General features: G+C 37.1%; 1 protein-coding gene across 1 annotated transcript in view; it reads right to left on the minus strand.

Moving 5' to 3' along the window:
• Window positions 1-5,723: 5,723 nt before the first annotated feature.
• The window catches only part of LOC105533680 (zinc finger protein 736-like), a 43,893-nt gene continuing 29,236 nt past the window's right edge, over window positions 5,724-20,380 (minus strand). The window contains 5 exon segments of the mRNA XM_011972172.1: window positions 5,724-6,077; window positions 6,149-6,317; window positions 6,902-7,445; window positions 17,052-17,144; window positions 17,670-17,796. Of these exon segments, the coding sequence (XP_011827562.1) occupies window positions 5,724-6,077; window positions 6,149-6,317; window positions 6,902-7,445; window positions 17,052-17,144; window positions 17,670-17,796 (1,287 nt within the window).

The following is a 20,380-nucleotide window of genomic DNA, read 5'->3' on the forward strand; positions in this document are numbered from 1 at the left end:
AGAATTTGCACAAAATGATTCTAAGCCAGGAGCAATAACATTTTAGATAAATGAATACAAAGCAGAGAAAATAGATTTGCTTTCAAAATCTTTGAAATTTCTGGTTTGCTGGTAAGATATCAACCCTTGTACAATTACATTTAATTCTAATATTTTTCTTTTCTTTTCAAAATAGGTATACAACCATAAACAAATGATTACTTTCTCTATAAATCTGTTACATCTGAAGTTTATTTTACAGTAATACATCTGTATATTTAAATCCATAAAAATGAAAACTAAAGGTCTGTATCTGTTTAGCAGACCAGATACATCACAGTTCAACAGAAAAAAAGTAGAATATTTTGTAACTAGTTGTTCAGAATTCAGAAACATACAGCTCCATTATACTCATATAATCTTCATTACAACCATCATAATAACCTGTAGTTACAAGAAAAACCAAAATGTAAAGTTGTAGGAATCATATTGTCCAAATTATGTTAAGTTAAAGACCACTGACAAAGGAATCACTAGAGATGTTATTCCACAGTCACACAATAGTATATTGTTAACATCTGTTAACCTACAACCTTGGGTAAGATGGGATAAGTTAACATCAGTGGCAACATACACATTCAATGTAAAATAGCCTTAACACGGTAATAACAATTTTAGTTTATTATAACAAGTTCACACATTGTCATTAAAAAGGCATTTTGAAATTCACTGTATTTTCATTACCTTAGTTTGCAAATGGTAAAGCGATTTTCTTCTAAAACACAAATTGTTTCTTACTATGCAGAATATTATCCTAATCACCACACTTCTATCACCCTGTCACTTATAATACTGTTATAAACCAACCACTAAGTGGCCTTTCCACTTAGAATTTCTTCATGTATCTTAGATTTGTTTCCTTAATCTTTCATGGCAAAGTATATAAATCTGTCTATCTAATATGGAAGAACTTCTCCTAACTCTGGTGCAGCAACCATTGACCATGCTCTTTCACATAAATTCTAGAATGACGACACAGCATCAAATATGAGTTAAATTATATTAATATTTGCTTTTGAAAATATATTAAATTCTTTTAACATAAAAAAGTAGAAGGAGCTAGACTGTACAGCTCTCAGAGAGAGGAACGCAAGGTATACGTAGATACAGCACCTTCAACGGAAACATCCAAGTACTTGCATTGGAATAATGGAAGAAACAACTTACAGAGAATGGAGTAAAGCAAGGCAGGACAATGGCCACCCAGGAACAACATGGAGCCAAGGGAACCTCCCCACCCAGTAGAGCAGTGAGTGCATGTGTGACCCTAGGAACCCATGATTCTCCCACAGATCTGTGCAACCTTCAGGTGAGAAGATACCCTCATGAACCCATTTCACCAAGGCCTTCAGTTTAACAGACAAAGCTACATGGAGTCTCAGCAGAGCAGCCACTGAGGCCTGCACATAGACTCAAGAGTTTTAGATACTCTGGCTTTCCAAGCTTCCCAGAAAAAGTAGCTGCCAACTCCAGCAAAGCAGGAGGTTACACACCTGTACATACCCATAGGAAAAAGGTGGAACCCAGATGGCTGAGCAGTGATGGTATGTAGGACCCACTTCCACAGTGCCTCACAGGGTAAGACCTACTGGCTTAGAATTCCAGCCAACCACTGGTAGCAGCACTGCACCCCCCAGGGATGGAGCTACCAGAAAGAGGAGGGGGCCACCATCTTTGCTTCTTGGGCAACTTAGCCATTCCAGCCTTTATGCTTTGAAGAGCCCAAGCTGACTGGGGGCAGAAAGGATCTCCTAACACAGTACAGGTGCTCTAAAAAGACATGGCCAGACTATCTGTTAAAGCAGTTCCCCAATCTTGTTCCTCCTCACCGCAAAGTACTTCCCAACCAGGGTCTCCAGCTACCACCACTGGTGCTCTTTGGTCAATGGAGTTTTGAATCATCTTTGGGATACAGTTCCTAGAGGGAAGAGTGAGCTGCCATTTTTGCTGTTTGTGTGACTTAGCTGTTCCAGTCTTCTGGCTTTGGAGAGTCCAAATAAACTGGGGGTGAAAGTGGCACCTCTGCACAGCAGAGCTATCCTACAAAAACATGGCTAGACTGCTTTTTTTTTTTTTTTTTTTTGAGACGGAGTCTCACTCTGTTGCTGGGCTGGAGGGCAGTGGCATGATCTTGGCTCACTGGAACCTCCGCCTCCTGGATTCAAGCAATTCTCCTGCCTCAGACTCCCAAGTAGCTGAGACTACAGGTGTATGCCACCACACCTGGCTAATTTTCTTTTTTTGTATTTTAGTAGAGATGGAATTTCACCATGTTGCCCAGGCTGGTCTTGAACTCCTGAGCTCAGGCAATGCACCTGCCTCGGCCTCCCAAGGTGCTAGGATTACAGGCGTGAGCCACTGCACCCAGCCTACACTGCTTTCTTAAGTGGGTCCCCAATCGTGTTCTCCTCATTGGCTAAGACTTTTCAACAAGGGTTTCCCAGTACCTCCTACAGGTGCTTTGGGGCTGGAAACAGGTTTATACTTCCCTGGGATGGAGCTCTTAGAGAAAAGGGCATGCTGCCATTGTTGCTGTTTTGCAGAATTCAGTGGTGTTAAAGTCAGGTACTGGAAAATCTGAGGTGACTAGAAACTGCAGTGGACACCAGCACACTGCAGCAGCCCTTCAGAAAAGTGGCCAGACTGTGACGTGAGTGCCTTTTCTCATATATTCTCACCGGGCAGGTTCTCCAGGCCTGGGCCACTAGCCAATTTTTTCCAGAGCTATTGAGCCAGTAGCAACTTAGCAACTCCCGGGACAGAGCCTCCAGGGGCAACTGAAAATATTTCTGCCACTGCCTCTGCAGTAGAACTGTCCTTGATACCCTCAGACTCATGAAAAATCCAAAACCCTAAGTGCCTTACTCACACCTCAAACAACCTGCAGTTTACCCAAGAAGAGGAGGCCAGTCCATCCTCCATGGGTCCCACAAACAACACACTACTCATCACCAAACAGTGAACAACTGACTTGGCCAAAAGCACAGATCCTCCATCCTGGGTGGACTGCACTGAGTGGTTGCTGGCCTACACATCTCTGACATGCATCCCCCAGAAGTCAAGCAAAGAGGTGGGGCAGCAAACCAACTCATGTGGTGCCCAGAGGGTTGAGCGCAAGAGCATCTGTAATAAAGTGTGGCCACTGATGGCCGTATCTCCAGGCTCAACTTTCTCTCGTAAGAGTCTTTATCCTTAGAACTGTTGGACCTAATTTCTGCAGGATGGTCTTGCAAATCTGAAGAAGCTGGTCCAACTGAGCACTCCTTGGTCTGCTGGCCTCTCCCAGGGACCCAGTCTGGCCACAGCTGCTCACAGAGCAGTCTCAGGTACATTAGGAGCCCAGACCAGAGCACATGCATTGGTGGGCCATGCCTGACCCATGAAGAGCTCCAGCAAGGCAGCCCCTATGACTGTACCAGCCCACGTGTTTCTTCCCCATACTGCAACTTCGAAGTCCAAGACCATGGCAACTCCCTATATGACTTTGCTGGCGCATGTCTGCAAAGGTGAGTTTGGCTTTGCTTGTCCCACCATCAAATGGAAATGCAATATGCCCCTGCAACCCCCAGCAATTGCCATTGTAGATGAAGCTTTGGTGAGTAGAGAGCTAGAAAGTCCCACTCTGGCCTTTGTGGTAACACTGTGTGGAGAACTGGGTATCTTCCCACACTCTGAACAATCACTGCTTCTTGGGGGACACAGAGAAGGCATCAAAACCTTCACTGGCCAGCATCCTGCCCCAAGTCAACATCACCCTTAGTGCAACAGCACACACAGTCTCTCTCGCAGGTAATCCCGACTCCCCTCCCAGCTGCTTTGCTCCTGTCACTGAGGTAAATACCCAAAAAGACAGGCAGAAACCCCATATCCACCAGCACTCTGCTACAGCTGTGGCATCTTAGTTTCAGAGTGGCAGATTCCAAATCACAAGGAGCCACAGAACACAGCTGGGGCTCAATACAAGTCCCCCAGAGTTAGAGCATACAGACTCTGAGTTGTGAGCTGAGCATTGCCTCCTCTCCACCAAAAAAAACAACTCCCAGTAACAAAGCTTGTTGGCTGAATCCACCTTTTACTACAATCAAATACTCAAGACCATCAAATAGGATCCAGAAAACCAAAACCCCATTCAAGGTTCAGCAACTTCAAAGATATCCCCACATGGATGAGAGAAAATCAGTGCAAAAATGTTGAAAACACAAAAAGCCAGAGTGACTTCTTTCATCCAAATGACCAAATTACATTTCCAGCATGGCCTAAGATGACAGAAGCAAAATTCAGAATATGGATAGAAACAAACTTCATTGAGCTACAAAAGTAAGTTGCAACCCAATGCAATGAAGGACAAAATTGCAGGAACTGATGGAAAAAACAACCAGTCTAGAGAAAAATATGGCCAAAGTAATAGAGCTGCAAAACACAATACAAAACCTTCATAATGTAATCACAAGTATTAATAGAAGAATACGCCAGGCAGAGGGAAGAATCTCAGAGCCTCAAGACTGGCTTTCTGAAATAAGACAGACAAGAATAGTGAAGAAAGCATAAAGCAGAATGAACAAAACCTCTAAGAAATATGGGATTATGTGAAGAAACTAAATCTATGATTAAAGAGAGTGCCTGAAAGCAATGGGGAGTATGAAAACAACTTGAAATACTATTTCAGGATAACATCCATGAGAACTTCCCTAACCTAGACACAGAGGCCAACATTCAAAGGCAGAAAATGTGGAGAACTCCAGTGAGATACCCCATAAGGTGGTCGTCCCCAAGATACATACTCATGAGATTCTCCAAGGTGAAAATCAAAGAAAAAATATGTTAAAGGCAGCTAGAGAGAAAGGCCAGGTCACCACTAAAAAGAAGCCCATCAGACAACAACGAACCTTTCAGCCAAAATCCTACAAGTCAGAAGAGATTAAGGGCCAATATTCAGCATTCTTAAAAAAGAATTCTAACTCAGAAGTTCATATCCAGCCAAAGTAACCTTCAGAATGAAAAAATAAATATGATCATATTCAGGTAACCAACAGCTGAGGAAATCTGTTACCACAAGACCTGACTTACAAGAGCTTCTGAAGAAAGCACTAAATAAGAAAGACTATTACTAGTCACTACAAAAACATACTAAAGTACACAAACTGCTGACACGATAAAGCCACCACATAAAAAAATGTGCAAAATAGCCAGCCAAGATCATACTGACAGAATCAAATCCACACATATGAATACTAACCCTAAATGTAAATGGGCTAAACACCCCAATTAAAAAACAGAGTAGCAAGCTGAATAAAGAATCAAGATCTAACGGTATGCTGTAATCAAGACACCCTTCTCAAATAAGCTCAAAAGAAAGGGAAAAAGAAAAATCTACCAAGCAAATAGAAAACAGAAAAAGAGCAGAGATTCCAATCCTAGTTTCTGGAAAAAGAAACTTTAAGTCTACACAGATTTAACAAAAACAAACAAACAAACAAAAAAAGACAAAGAGGGGCATTACATAATAGTAAAGGGGTATATATGTGACCAACACAAAAGCACCCAGATTATAAAGCAAGTTCTTAGAGACCCTCCAATATGTTGAATGTTCTTCAACAGTCATTACATTTATACTGCATTTGCTCAGCATTAAGCCTCTGATGTTGAACACACTATGATGACTTGTTAAAGCCTTCTCCACATTTTTAACACTTGTGGAGCTTCTCTCTAGTATGAATTCTCTTATGTCTAATGAAGTGTGAGAACGAGCTTGATGCTTTGCCACATTCTTCTCATTTGTAGGGTTTCTCTCCAGTGTGAATTCTCTTATGATTAGTAAGGACTGAGAAGCACTTAAAGGTTTTGCCACATTCTTCACATTTGTAAGGTCTCTCTTCCATATGAATTCTCTTGTAGTTAGTAAGGGTTGAGGAGCGGGTAAAGGCTTTGCCACATTCTTCACAGATGTAGGGTTTCTCTCCAGTATGAATTCTCTTATGTTGACTAAGGGCCAAGATACACATAAAAGCCTTTCCACATTCATTACATTTGTAGGGTTTCTCTCCAATATGAATTCTCTTATGTTGACTAAGGGAGAAGATCGATGTAAAAGCTTTTCCACATTCATTACATTTGTAGGTTTCTCTCCAGTATGAATTCTCTTATGTCGAGCAAGGTGTGAGAACCACCTGTAGGCTTTGTTACATTCTTCACATTTGTAGGGTCTCTCTTCCATATGAATTCTCTTGTGGCTATTAAGGGTTGAGGAGCAGGTAAAGGCTTTGCCACATTCTTCACAGGTGTAGGGTTTCTCTCCAGTATGAATTCTCTTATGTTGACCAAGGGAAGTGAGCCATGTAAAAGCTTTTCCACATTCATCCTTTATAGGGTTTCTTTCCAGTATGAATGATCTTATGTTTAGCAAGGTGTGAGAACCACCTGTAGGCTTTGTTACATCCTCACATTTGTAGGGTCTGTCTTCCGTATGAATTCTCTTGTGGCTATTAAGAATTGAGGAGTGCATAAAGGCTTTGCCACATTCTTCACAGATGTAGGGTTTCTCTCCGCTATGAATTCTCTTATGTTGACTAAGGGCCGAGATACATGTAAAAGTGTTTCCACATTCATTACATTTGTAGGGTTTCTTTCAGTGTGAATTCTCTTATGTTTAGTAAGGTCTAAGAAGCATGTAAATGTTTTGCCACATCCTTCACAGATGTAGGGTTTCTCTCCAGTATGAATTTTCTTACGTTGACTAACGGCTGAGATCCACATAAAAGCTTTTCCACATTCATTACATTTGTAGGGTTTCTCTCCAGTATGAATTATCTTATGTTTAGCAAGGTGTGAGAACCACCTGTAGGCTTTGTGACATTCGTCACATTCGTAGGGTCTATCTCCAGTATGAATTCTCTTGTGTTTAATAAGGGTTAAGGAGCAGGTAAAGGTTTTGCCACATTCTTCACATTTGTAGGGGTTCTCTTCAGTATGAACTCTACTATGTTTAGTAAGGTTTGAGAACTTTTTAAAAACTTTAGCACATTCTTCACATTTGTAGCATCTCTCTGCAGTATGGATTCTCTTCTGTATGGTAAAATCTGACAACCTACAGTCTTTGCCACATTCTTCACATTTGTAACATTTCTCTCTGCTAAAAATTTTCTTATGTTCAGTGAAGACTGAGCACAACTCAAAAGCTTTGCAACATTTATTACATTGACAGGTTTTGCTATGGGTAGTTGACAAACATTGATCAACGCCATTGTAACTGCTTTTCTGCCCCTTTCAACTACCCACACTTTGGTAGTCTTTCTTTAAATGTAAAGTATTAAGGTCACAGCTTCCATGCTTTCTAAGAATCATCTTTTGAAATGAATCTTTTATGTCATGCTCTGGCAATACCTCTGCAGTAAAATGAAAAGAGCCAGTTGAAAAAAAAAAAAAGAACAAAATTTCTCCCTCATTACACTCAGGTGAATACACTTTACAAATATAGAACTACACAAAGCACATTAACAAGGTGACACAATAAAATATCACAGGCTGTTAATTCCTTTATAGACATATAAACTTAACAGAAATATACTGACCAAAATGCCTTTGTGAGAAGTCTAAGAAGCACCCCAAGTGAGCAAAATGCAAAGAACCACACAGAAGTGTAATAAAAGTATTTCATATTTACCCACCACAGCCATTCTTCATCCCATGACGACCTTAAATATACACTCCCAACTCCTGTCTTCCCCCTCCAAAACTAAATAAAATAGTGATACCTATGTCCACGCTTCTGGTTTTTTGAGACCTTACTAAAGACTAATTTCTGTATTCCATGACAGTGTTGGAAGGAAAGGTGGTATACTTTGACAGTTTTGGACAGCGGAGACCAAAGGTAAATGACTGTTACAAGAGAGGAAAGACTTCAGTATCACAGACAGACAATGGATATAGCAAGTGACTACAGGATCTCAATAAGAAACATGAGGAATGGCCAGGAGCAGTGGCTCATGCCTGTAATCCCAGCACTTTGGGAGGCTGAGGCGGGCAGACCACCTGAGGTCAGAAGTCAAGACCAGCCAGGTCAACATGGTGAAACCCATCTCTACTAAAAATACAAAAATTAGCTGAGTGTGGTGGCAGGCGCCTGTAATCTCAGCTACTCAGAAGGCTGAGGCAGGAGAATCACTTTAACTCAGGAGGTGTGGGTTGCAGTTAGTCAAGATCACACCAGTGCACTCCAGCCTGGGCAACAAGAGTGAAACTCTGACTAAAAAAAAAAAAAAAGGAAAATCTTTTTTAACTAAAAACACATTCCCAGAGAAAATATCCATAGTACCAGCTTGACAGACTCCAAGAATCTCCAGCCTAAAAAACTGGTATCATATTTCCCCAGACAAAAGCCACTTAACAAAGATCTTGACATGTGGCTTTTTATTATACAAATTAGAACCTAAGAGTACAACAAAAAAATTCTAAGCAAGAATGCTGTATCCAGCAAAAGTGTCCTTCAAAATGAAAAAAAAAATCTAACCATATTATGATCTATATCAAGACCTAATTATGTCATGTCTTCAAGAGACTCACTTCAGAGCTAACAAAAAAAATAGACTGAAAATGTCTGGATGAAAAATACATTCCATGCAAGTGTTAACCAAATGAGAGGAGAAGAGGTAACAATTTATTAACTCGAAAACTCTCATATTTCATATAATTGAAGTCAAAAGTCACAAGAGAGAAAGTATTCAATTATAGCAGGAGGGTTCATTCACTCAGAATCTATAAATATATCTGACAGTTTTCACAGACACATAGAGCAAACATTGACAGAATTTAAGCAAAATTAGACAGCAATATAATAATGGAAGGATACATCAATATCTCACTTTCAGGAATAAATAATAAAGACAGAATATCAATAAAGGAACAAAAAACTTGAATGCACTACAAAATAATTACACCTAACAAACGTACAGACAGCAAAATACATATTCTTTTCAATAACTCATGAAACATTTTCCTAGATAGACCACCTGTGACACCACAAAAGAAGTCTTAACAATTTTTTAATTGAAATTTTACAATTATTTATGGCCTAAGTGGAATGAAACTAGAAGTAACAGAAGAAATGCTGAAACATTTAAAAATATATAAAAATTAAAACACATACTCTTTTGCTTTTCTTTTTTTTTTTTTTGAGATGGAGTCTCACTCTGCCACCAGGCTGGAGGTGCAGTGGCATGATCTCGGCTCACTGCAACCTCCACCTCCCAAGTTCAAGCGACTCCCCTGCCCCAGCCTCCCAAGTAGCTGGGACTACAGACGTGCACTCCCATGCCCAGCTAATTTTTTTGCATTTTAGTAAAGACAGGGTTTCACCAGGTTGGCCAGGATGGTCTCAACCTCCTGACTTCATGATCTGCCCACCTTGGCCTCCCAAAGTGCTGGGATTACAGGCGTGAGCCACCACACCCAGCCAACAACACACTTCTGAGCATGCTCTTTTTCAAGGGTTGGAAGACATAATATTGTGAAGATGTCCATGCTGCTTAAAGTGACCCACACATTCAACACACCCCTTTTCAATTCTAAATTTTACTTTTCCAAAAATAGAAAAAAAAAACCCTCACAAAATTACACAAGATCTCAAGGGACCATGAAAAGCCTGACAATCTTTAAATAGAAGACAAATATTGGAAGCATTACACTTAATAATTTTCAAACACAAAACAAACCTATAGTAATCAAAGCACTTTGGTATTGGTATAAAGGTAGAACACCAATTGGTATAAAGGTAGAACACCAAAGTAATGAAACAAAATGCAGCACAGACATAAACTCTGGAATATACGGTCAAGTGAGTTATTTGAACACCACACTGAAGCATTATTCACAAAAGCCAATAGGTAAAATTAGTTTAAACTTTCCTTACCAAATGGATAAATATAATTTAAAATACAAAAAAAGGAATATTAATTAGCTTTTTAAAAAGCAAGAAATCTTCTAATATCTATTATAAAGACAAATTTTGAAGACATCATGCTAAATTTAATAAGCCAGACACACACACACACACACACACACAAATACTGTATGAATCTACTTACATGGAATATCTAAAATAGTTACATTCTTAAAAATAGAAAATAGAATGACGTTTGTAAAGGGCCAGACAATGGGAAAAATGAGTAGTGGATTCATGAGTATAGCATATTTCTTTTATAAAAACAAAAATGCTCTAAAGATATGTTGCTAACAAAGTCAATATACTTAACAAAGCTGAACTACATAATTGAAAACATTAAAGATTATAAAAGTGCTTTCTCTCTCTCTCTTTCTCTCTCTCTCTCTCTCTCTCTCTCTATATATATATATATATATATATTTTAAGATGGAGTTTCACTTTTGATGCCTAGGCTGGAGTGCAGTGGCACAATCTCGGCTAACTGCAACCTCTGCCTCCCAGGTCCAGGCGATTCTCCTGCCTCAGCCTCCGGAGTAGCTGGGATTACAGGCATGTACCACCACACCTGGCTAATTTTGTATTTTTACTAGAGATAGGGTTTCACCATGTTGGCCAGGCTGGTCTTGAACTTCTGACCTCGGGTGATCCACCCTCCTTGACCTACCAAAGTGCAGCGATTACAGGTGTGAGCCACCACGCCTGGCCCTTGTATTTTTCACAATTAACAACAAAACAATCATTGACTAATAACAATAACAGCAACAAAAAGCAAATACACAAGTCATAAAATGGGGGCAATGTTTTACACAGTCAAATAAACACAGAAATAATTATATTGGCAATATATGGATGACTGATTCATATTGGTATATTATGCACTGCTAAGTTTTGGGATATTGCTGCTACTACTCAGGTAGATAGCACAGTACCCAACAGGTAGCTTTTCAGGTCTTGTCTCTTTACTCTCTTCCTCCTCTAGTGGTCCCCAGCATCTATTGTTTCCATCTTTATATCCATGTATACCCAATATTTAGCTCTCACTTATAAGTAAGAACATGCCGTATTTGGCTTTCTATTTTTGCATTAATTTACTTCAGATAATGGCTTTCGGCTGCATCAATGTTACAACAAAAAATATAACTTTTTTTGACTGTGTAGTATTTCACAGCATATAGGTACCACATATTTATCCACTCCGCCACTGATGGGCAACTAGATTGATTTCATGTCATTGCTATTGAAGACAATAAAGTTTGAATCACTAGTACATAGTGAAAGCAATAACATTTTAAAGAAAATGCATTACAATCATTCATAAAAAACTTTGATGAGAAAATAGGAAGAAATAGGCCCTTAACACTGGACATATCTATTATGTCATTAATATATAGCTGCTATTTTAACACAAAATGTAAAGGCAATAAGGTGACCTTTGGAAGCAAAGCAAAGCATTACATTACTAAATAATATAAACAACATAAATATAGTACAATATGATATAAAATAAAATGAACAATTAGAAATAAGTTTATACAATTATGTAGACAAAGTTTGAGAAAAGTTGATGAAAATACTGATAACTTTTTGTATGTAGTAAACATAAACATATAAAAAAGATTTTAATATATGTGGTGTGCCTATTAATTATCTAATTCACTTTTCATATAACATACATTTAAGCACATTAGCTCAGAACTTGTGAAATTACAGGCATAGTTGGTATACAGCAAACCAGAAAGAAAAAATACATATATAGGACACAGCCCAAGTAATCTTCATAGTAAAGATAAAATTTAAAAAATAATAGTTATTAATAGGTAACAATTTGGAAATTATATGCTGGACAGTGTTCTAAGTAACCTATGGTATTAGTGTTTTTAGGAATTCTGTGAGCTGGGTAGATAAAATCAACTATTCCACAGTAGAGGTATTTGCCATATAGCATTTAAATTTCTAAACTTAGTTCCTGCTTTAAAAAAGATACTTTCAAAGTGAAATAGGTATTTAGATTTTCTTATACTTAATCAGATGCTTTAGGCTCTGATAAAAGTTCTCACTTTCATTTTCCGTATAATGAATTGACTGGAAATTATAAAGCAGAAAACATATGACATCTGTCCCTAGCCTCTCTCAAATCTCTTGACCAAATCTCAATGTCTTCCTACTTCTCTCACAGATGTCTAACATAAGACACAAACAGATTTTTAAAAACAGCTTAACATAGTGGTCTCCAAAAATTTGCACAAATTTTCCAGATCCCTCAAAGAAACAGAAGAGCAGTTAGATCATTTAGAACCTCACAACATAAAAAGAGGAGTTTGTCTCTCACTGTGAATGCACCAGCACATTATTAAATGAACTGAAGACTTAAGAGAATTCAAAAGCCTAATAAGCATACATCAAATGATTTTCTTCCGTGACAGTAAGAGGCTTTTCAAGAATCAATTCCATTGGAGAACAGCTTCCCAATCCACATTTTAAACTCTTGTTTTCTCCTTCACCTTTGGACATTTCACATATGTTATCTGCTAAATCATTCATACCTATCTGAGTGTACGGCTATTCTCTCCACTCTTCTCAAATTCCACTAATATTTTCTATGCTGCAGAAGGTAACCAGGTCTAGCTTAAAGACTTTCCAGCACAACCTTTCTTTCTCTCAACAGCAACTGGGCTAAGTAATGCACAATCAACTCCCAGCATTACCCTCAGGAGAGATCTAGAACAGTGGGTCTGTTTAAAGTTCTGAAATTATAGGAGATGGTCTAATCAATAAGAGTCTGCCTCCCTTAATATGAAAATGCTGGAGTAATGAGAATTATAGTTTGCATGTACTAGATGAAAGATGAATGCTTGTTGCAATAGTAGAGGAACTGCAATGCCACAGTCAACCAGGGAAGCAAAAAATTATAGAATCTGAAAAGAAAATGAGAAAAAAAATCTCCTTAACTTAGAAATTACACACAAAAGTCCAAAGACACAAATGAGAACATGTTTGTTAAGCCTGGCTCACTGCTGTAGCCAGTCTTTAAACAAGTCTTTAAATATTAGATTAGATGGCTGTTTTCAAGTTTCCAAATTTCATAAAAGGATCACATGACATAAAAAAATAAAATATACCCCATTTGAAGAAATAAATTTCCAAAACTCAATCCTTAAGAAAAGAAGATCTTTGCATTATCTGACAAAGATGTCAAAATAATGATACTAATTATGCTCAATAAGAACAAAAACAAAAGAACTCAGAAGAAATTGTGGAACAGAGAAATAATTGTTGAAAAACTGTGTAGAGTCACAACAGAGTAATTGACCAGAAAACAAAAATCAGAAAACTAAAGACATGTTATTTATAAATATTGAGTCATGAAAAACAAAAACAAAAAAAATTGAAAAACATCAACATGGAATATGTAACTTATTAGATATCATCAAGGAGACCAATATATTCATGAAAGGATTCTTTGAAGAAGAATGCAGGGGAAAAGTCGTAGGTAGAGAGGTTATTTGAAGAAAAAAGGGACAAGGAACTTCCCAAATTTCAAGGTGATGAAAAAAAAATGCTACCAACCAAGGATACTTAATCTGGGAGAAATTTACTTTAACAATAAGAAAAAAATAAAGACTTTCTACTATGAACAAAAGGTAAGGGTGTTCATTACCCTTAGAAGAGTCTTATAAGAAATACTACATGGAGTCCATTATGTTGACAGACATGGTGGTTCACACCTGTAATCCTAACAACTTTGTAGGCTAAGGCAGAAGCAGCATCATTTTAGGCCAGGAGTTTGAGACCAGCCTGGGTGATATGGTGAGACCCCTTCTCAAAGAAGAGACCATCATAATAATTTTGTTTTTCAGGGAGAGGGTTTTAAAACCTGCTAGGGCTAAAGATTGATTGGAGTCATTTCGAAAAGGCAGGCCCTCATTCAGGTGGCAAACGTGAAAACCCTTGGTCTTGGCTGCGACTAAGAAATAGGTCACCTATTTTGACCCCAGTTAAAACTCTGCAGTGACTCCATAACCATCTCCAGCTCCTTCCACCCATAGTCTAGGAATGGTTCTGCACATCCAGGGTCCCAGAGAAAGATGCCTATTTGTGGTTACAGCAGCAGGTCTGCAGACCTTGGCCTTTACTGTGCTCTCTGAAACAGTTCAGTGATTCAGTTTCAGCATGGATAGTCACAGTTTGTGGCCAGTTCTGCCAACCTAAGTACACAGAGGAGTACCTGGGGAAATCCTGCCACATATTTAGTAAGAAACACACATCAGGCCCACCATATACCAACCCTAAAGCACAACACTGCCCTAGAGCTAGCCCTACAGATCAAAGTCCTAAACACAATTCAGTCTGCCAAAAAATAACATATGATTAGCAACTACCCAGGCTCCTAGTAACAAACCCACAAAAGGCAAACTCCACAACAGAACAAGAAGTAGCCATGTGACCCACGTATAACTCCTCTGCACTGCATACCCAAAAAGATTCTATCAGCTAATTGACCCAAGATAAGATTTTTATCTGCTGAAATCCGTCTATAAAATTGGAAAATTTAGATTCAATAAATCCTTGATTAAAATTTTAGTAAAAATTTTCAAAGTAATAGAAAATGCAATCTTAAAATTTATATGGAATTACAAGAAACTTTGAATAGTCAAAGCAGTTCTGAGAATTAAAAACAAAGCTAGGGACATTATACTTTCTGATTTTAAACTACATTTGAAGACTATTGTAATAAAAACAGCATGATCTGTGCATAAAGATGCACACTGATATCAGTGGAGCAAAATGGAGAGCCCAGAAACAAATCCATCCTTGTAAGATCAACCAATCTTTGACACTGAGGCACTGAGAATACACTATGCAGAAAGTACAGTCTCTTCCATGCTTAGGGCTGGGAAAAAGGAATACCCACAAGTAAAAGAATAAAATTAGACCATTTTTCTTACACTGTATTTAAAAATTAACTAAATATAAAATAAGGACTCTAATGTATGACAAAATTCTTAATAATCTTAAAAGAAAATATATTAAAAAACCTTAATATTGGTCTTCAAAATAAGTTTTGGGATACGACAGCAAAAGCACAGCAATAAAAGCAAATACAGACAAATTAAGCTGCATCAAACTGAAACACTTCTGCACAACCAAAAAAAAAAAATAGAATAAGAAAACCATATCTGATAAGTGGCTAGAATCAAAAATATATAAGAAACATACAAATAGAAGGTAACAACTATAATAATAATAATAATAAGATGTAAAAGATAAGCCAAAGACTAAATGTTTATTAATGAAAACATTTAATGGGGCAACAGGTATATAGAAAGGTGCTCAATGTCACCAATCTGGCAGATGCAAATTAAATTCATGGTGAGATACTACTTTATATCTGTCAGGATTGCTAATATCAAAAAGAAGATTTATAACAAGTGTTGACAAGAATATATTAAAGAAAAGAAATGCTTTACCTTCATGGTGATGTGTAATTTTTTAGAGACATTATGAAAACCAGTATGAAGGTTCTTTAAAAAATTTTTAAATAGTACTACTGTACAATTTAGCTATCTCAAGTCTGCATATACAATAAATTTACTATCTCAAAGAAATACCAGCAGCTCCGTGTTCATCGAAGCATTTTTTGCAATTGTCAAGATAGGAAAGCAATCTAAAGTGTTTGTGGAAACTGACTGCACAAAGAAAACATGGTATATATACAAAACCGAATAGTATTCAGCCATAAGAAGTAAGAAAACCCTGCCATTTCCACAACATGGATGGACCTAGATGACATTATGCTAAGTGAAACATGAAAGAAACACAAAGTATAATCTCACTTCTATGGAGAATATAAGGTTGGACTCCTAGAAGAAGAGAGTACAGAGGTGAGTGCTAGGCCCTAGAGGTGGGGAAAGTGGGACATGTTGTTCAAATGGTACAAATGGTCAGTTAAAGACAAATAAGTTATGGTAGCCTAATGTACAGCTTTATGACTATAGAAAGTAATACTGTTAGGTATGCTGAAAATTTGCTGAGAGATCTTAATTGTTCTCACTACAAAAAGGTAAGTATGTAAGGTCATAAATGTGTTTGTACACTAATTTGATTGTATTAATCATTTCTTTATGTATACAGATATAAAATCAATACACTGTATATAATATATAGATATTCAATTATTTGTGAAAAAAATTTGTTACTGAGATTATATACATGTGTGTCATACACATACATAAATGTGTTTATAAATATATACACATATGAATGAGTCACAGTAAGCTTTATACTCAATAAAATCACAAAATGATGTTATTTAACATTAAGTTAAAATTGAGAGTTTAATACGTACTCAGCAATGTTTCAAGCTCCCCAGTGACACAGTATATTTAATAAATGTATGAAGTAGATACACTGAACTATATTACAGTTGAGGACTTTGGCCATATTTACCAATACTTGCTTATATGAAAAGAATAATATTTGAAGTAACACAATTTTAGAGTTGTTTCATTTAGGGAGATGCTTACTGTTTTGATATAATTACTGAGTATAAATTTCCATAAAATCACATTTGAAGCCTCCAGAGAATAGAAAATTATAAACCAGCAAGCAAACATCTTTTTGTGGTGTTCCTGGGATTTCTGATCCAAACTGCAATTATCACCAAAACTTATATATTTAGACATTATCCAAAAAGAGAACTTAAAAAATGGTTTAATATAGAGTTTCTCAAAAATACAGATATTGCTGTTTCTCCCAAGCAATAGAAAAGCAGTCAAATGACACATTTTCTTTTAAGCCATGAAAAAGACTTTCATTAACACTGTAAACTCAAAGGAAAAAAAAAAAAAAAGCAACAACAACAAAGCACATTACTGAAGGGAAAGTACAGTGCTTGCAAAATTCACAAGAACAGGGCAAAAAATTCCCCTATGTTAAAGCAAGAGAAAGAAATGAAGGCTTCTCAGAAACTATTTCCACTGGAGCAGAGTTTCTGGAAGCATGTTTAAAGGTCTGGCTTCCTCCTTGACATTGGGTTCTGTCATTTGTGTCATTTGCTTCATTCACTCCCACCTACCTGGGTGTTTGGCTACCGTCTTCTGTCTCTTCACACTCCAGGGCTTTCTTCGCTCCAGACAGGTCATCAAGTCTGGCTTAAAGATAGCAAGACCTGTTTTAGTAGAAAAAAATAACATGACTCTTGCTAGGATAATCCGATTACCAATCTTGTACTGTGCTGTGCTCAGTAGAGAAGAAAGAATATTATAGAAGACTCTAGAAAATTAATTCCAATTTACTGTTTCATAATATGAACTTTAGAATATTTAGAAAGCATTTTAAATGTGTGAGTTCTCAGCTCTATTACCCAGTAATACTGAATCAAAAGTCAGTTGTGAAAATTGCATTTTTAAGTGTGGGTAACAATATTTTATGCTATAAATTTCTGATATTACCACTAATTTAGACTGAAGTATACAGATGAGCTCAAAAAAGGGAAAGATTAATGTTGAGATGAAACATCTTAAAGCTTGTATTTTCTACCTGAACAGATACCCAATTTTTTTCTTTTTGAAGCAGGATTCTGGAACTCACTTATGCAAAGCAGAACTTCCAAAAAAACCCAAAAAAACAAAAACAAAAAGAACAATAAAATATTTAGTGTAGAATGTGAGTTGTATATTGAAGTTATTCTCACCCAAGGAGACCAGGTTTCTGTAGTTCTCTAACATCACATCCCTATACAAACACTGCTGAGCAGAGTCCAGGCATTCCCACTCTTCTGGGGAGAATTCTATGGCCACATCCCTGAATGTTAACACTCCCTGAAAAACAAAACATATTTACCAAGTGACCATAGAAAGAATTCTTGATTTGACATCAGGTAAAATGAGAGTAAAGAGAGCTGGTTCTGACTTATATGAGTTACCAAAGTTATCTGATAGGACACTTTCTAGCACAGAAATATTCTCTAATGTATTTTTAACTCTGAGAAAAGATGGCATAAGATCATGAAACCAGTGGATATACAATACTTTTCTTGATGATACAGTATAAAATAAAGGACATTAACACAGGCATGTACATTTCTTAATGCTATATTTACATAATACAAGATGAGTTGTCTATACTTCCCATATGGAAACTTCATGGTGAGTTAAAAGCATACTTCTCAAATCTTATTCTCAAGTCAATGAACAGGAGATCTTGTTAAAATGTAGATTTTGACTCTGAAGATCTAGGGTAAAGCTTGAGTTTCTGAATTGATAAATAGTTTGCCAGTGGTATCACTGCTTCTGGCCCAAGGAAAATATTTTGTCAAAAATTCACTAAGTGGCACAGCCTAGGTTTTTAGTTTATTTGGCCAATAAAGAAAGATGAGAGCCTTCGTTTTCCATAGGAAGCTATATGCAAAGAGAAGGTAAGAAGAGCTATCAGATTAAATGTGGTTTAATCTTGTTCTTGCACATCACTTGCTAAAACTTCCCAAAGTACCTATTAAAAATAAATAGTAAAATAATTAACTCTAGAGTGAAAAAAAAAGTCAAAGAACATATTTACCAAGTAAATAAGTGAAGACCAACTCTATTAAAAGAAATTTGTATCAGGTGCTGATTAACAAAGAAGGATATGACACTGCTGTGCTATTATTAACACAAAAAAGGATCAACTTAATCTGAGTCTAGTCATGAAGAAACATCAGTTTTAAGCAAAAACTTAAGCTACAAATATCTCCCATGTTCAGTAATCTCTAATGGTGTGTATAAATAAGTCTTTGTCTTTTTTGATTAAACTTCTTTTTTTTAAAAGTTCTGGGATACATGTGCAGAACGTGTAGTTTTGTTGCATAGGTATACGTGTGTCAAGGTGGTTTGCTGCACCCATCAACCTGTCATCTACGTTTTAAGTCCCACATGTGTTAGGTATTTGTCCTAATGCTCTCCCTCCCCTTATCCCCAATGCCCTGACAGCTCTTGGTGTGTCATATTCCCCTTCCTGTGTCCATGTGTTCTCATTGTTCAACTCCCACTTATGAGTGAGAACATGCGGTGTTTGGTTTTCTGTTCCTGTGTTAGTCTGTTGAGAATGATGGTTTCCAGCTTCATTCGTATCCCAGCAAAGAACACTCTTTTCTATGGCTGCATAGTATCCCATAGTGTTTATGTGCCACATTTTCTTTATCCAGTATATCATTGATAGGCATGTGGGCTGGTTCCAAGTCTTTGCTATTATAAATAGTGCTGCAATAAACATACATGTGTATGTGTCTTTATAGAATGATTTATAATCCAATCACAGGATTGCTGGGTCAAATGGTATTTCTGATTCTAGATCCTTAAGGAATTGCCACACTATCCGCCACAATGGTTGAACTAATTTGCACTCCCAAGAATAGCAAAAAAGTGTTCCTATATCTCCACATCCTCGCCATCATCTGTTTCCTGACTTTTTAATGATCACCATTCTAACTGGCATGAGATACTATCTCACTGCAGTTTTGATTTGCATTTCTCTAATGACCAGCGATGATGAGCTTTTTTTCATGTTTGTTGGCTGCATAAATGTCTTCTTTTGAGAAGTGTCTGTTCATATCCTTTGCCTACTTTTTGATGGGTTTTTTTTTTCTTGTAAATTTGTTTAAGTTCCTTGTAGATTCTGGATATTAGCCTTTTGTCAGATGGATAGATTGCAAAAATTTTCTCTCATTCTTTAGGCTGCATGTTCACTCTGATGACAGTTTATTTTGCTGTGCAGAAGCTCTTTAATTAGATCCCATTTGTCAATTTTGGCTCTTGTTGCTATTGCTTTTGGTATTTCAGTCATGAAGTCTTTGCCTATGCCTATGTCCTGAAGCCTAGGTTTTCTTCTAAGGTTTTTATGGTTTTACATTTAAGTCTTTAATCCATCTTGACTTAATTTTTCTATAAGGTGTAAGGAAAAGGTCCAGTTTGTTTTCTGCATTATGGCTAAACAGTTTTCCCAGCACCATTTATTACACAGGGAATCCTTTTCCCATTGCTTGTTTTCATCAGGTTTGTCGAAGATCAGATGGTTGTAGATGTGTGGTATTATTTCAGAGGCCTCTGTTCTGTTCCATTGGTCTATATTATCTGTTTTGGTACAAGTACCATGCTATTTTGGGTACTGTAGCCTTGTAGTATAGTTTGAAGTCAGGTAGCGTGATGCCTCCAGCTTTGTACCTTTTGCTTAGGATTGTGTTGGCTATATTGGCTTTTTTGGTTCTATATGAAATTTAAAGTAGTTTTTTTCTAATTCTGCAAAGGAAGTCATAGGTAGCTTGATGGGAATAGCATTTAATCTACAAATTACTTTGGACAGTAGGGTCATTTTCACGATATTGATTTTTCCAATCCATGAGCATGGAATTTTTTTCTATTTGTTTGTGTC

The sequence above is a fragment of the Mandrillus leucophaeus genome, unplaced genomic scaffold (genome assembly GCF_000951045.1).
Source record: "Mandrillus leucophaeus isolate KB7577 unplaced genomic scaffold, Mleu.le_1.0 Scaffold1279, whole genome shotgun sequence".
In the NCBI taxonomy this organism is placed as follows: domain Eukaryota; kingdom Metazoa; phylum Chordata; class Mammalia; order Primates; family Cercopithecidae; genus Mandrillus; species Mandrillus leucophaeus.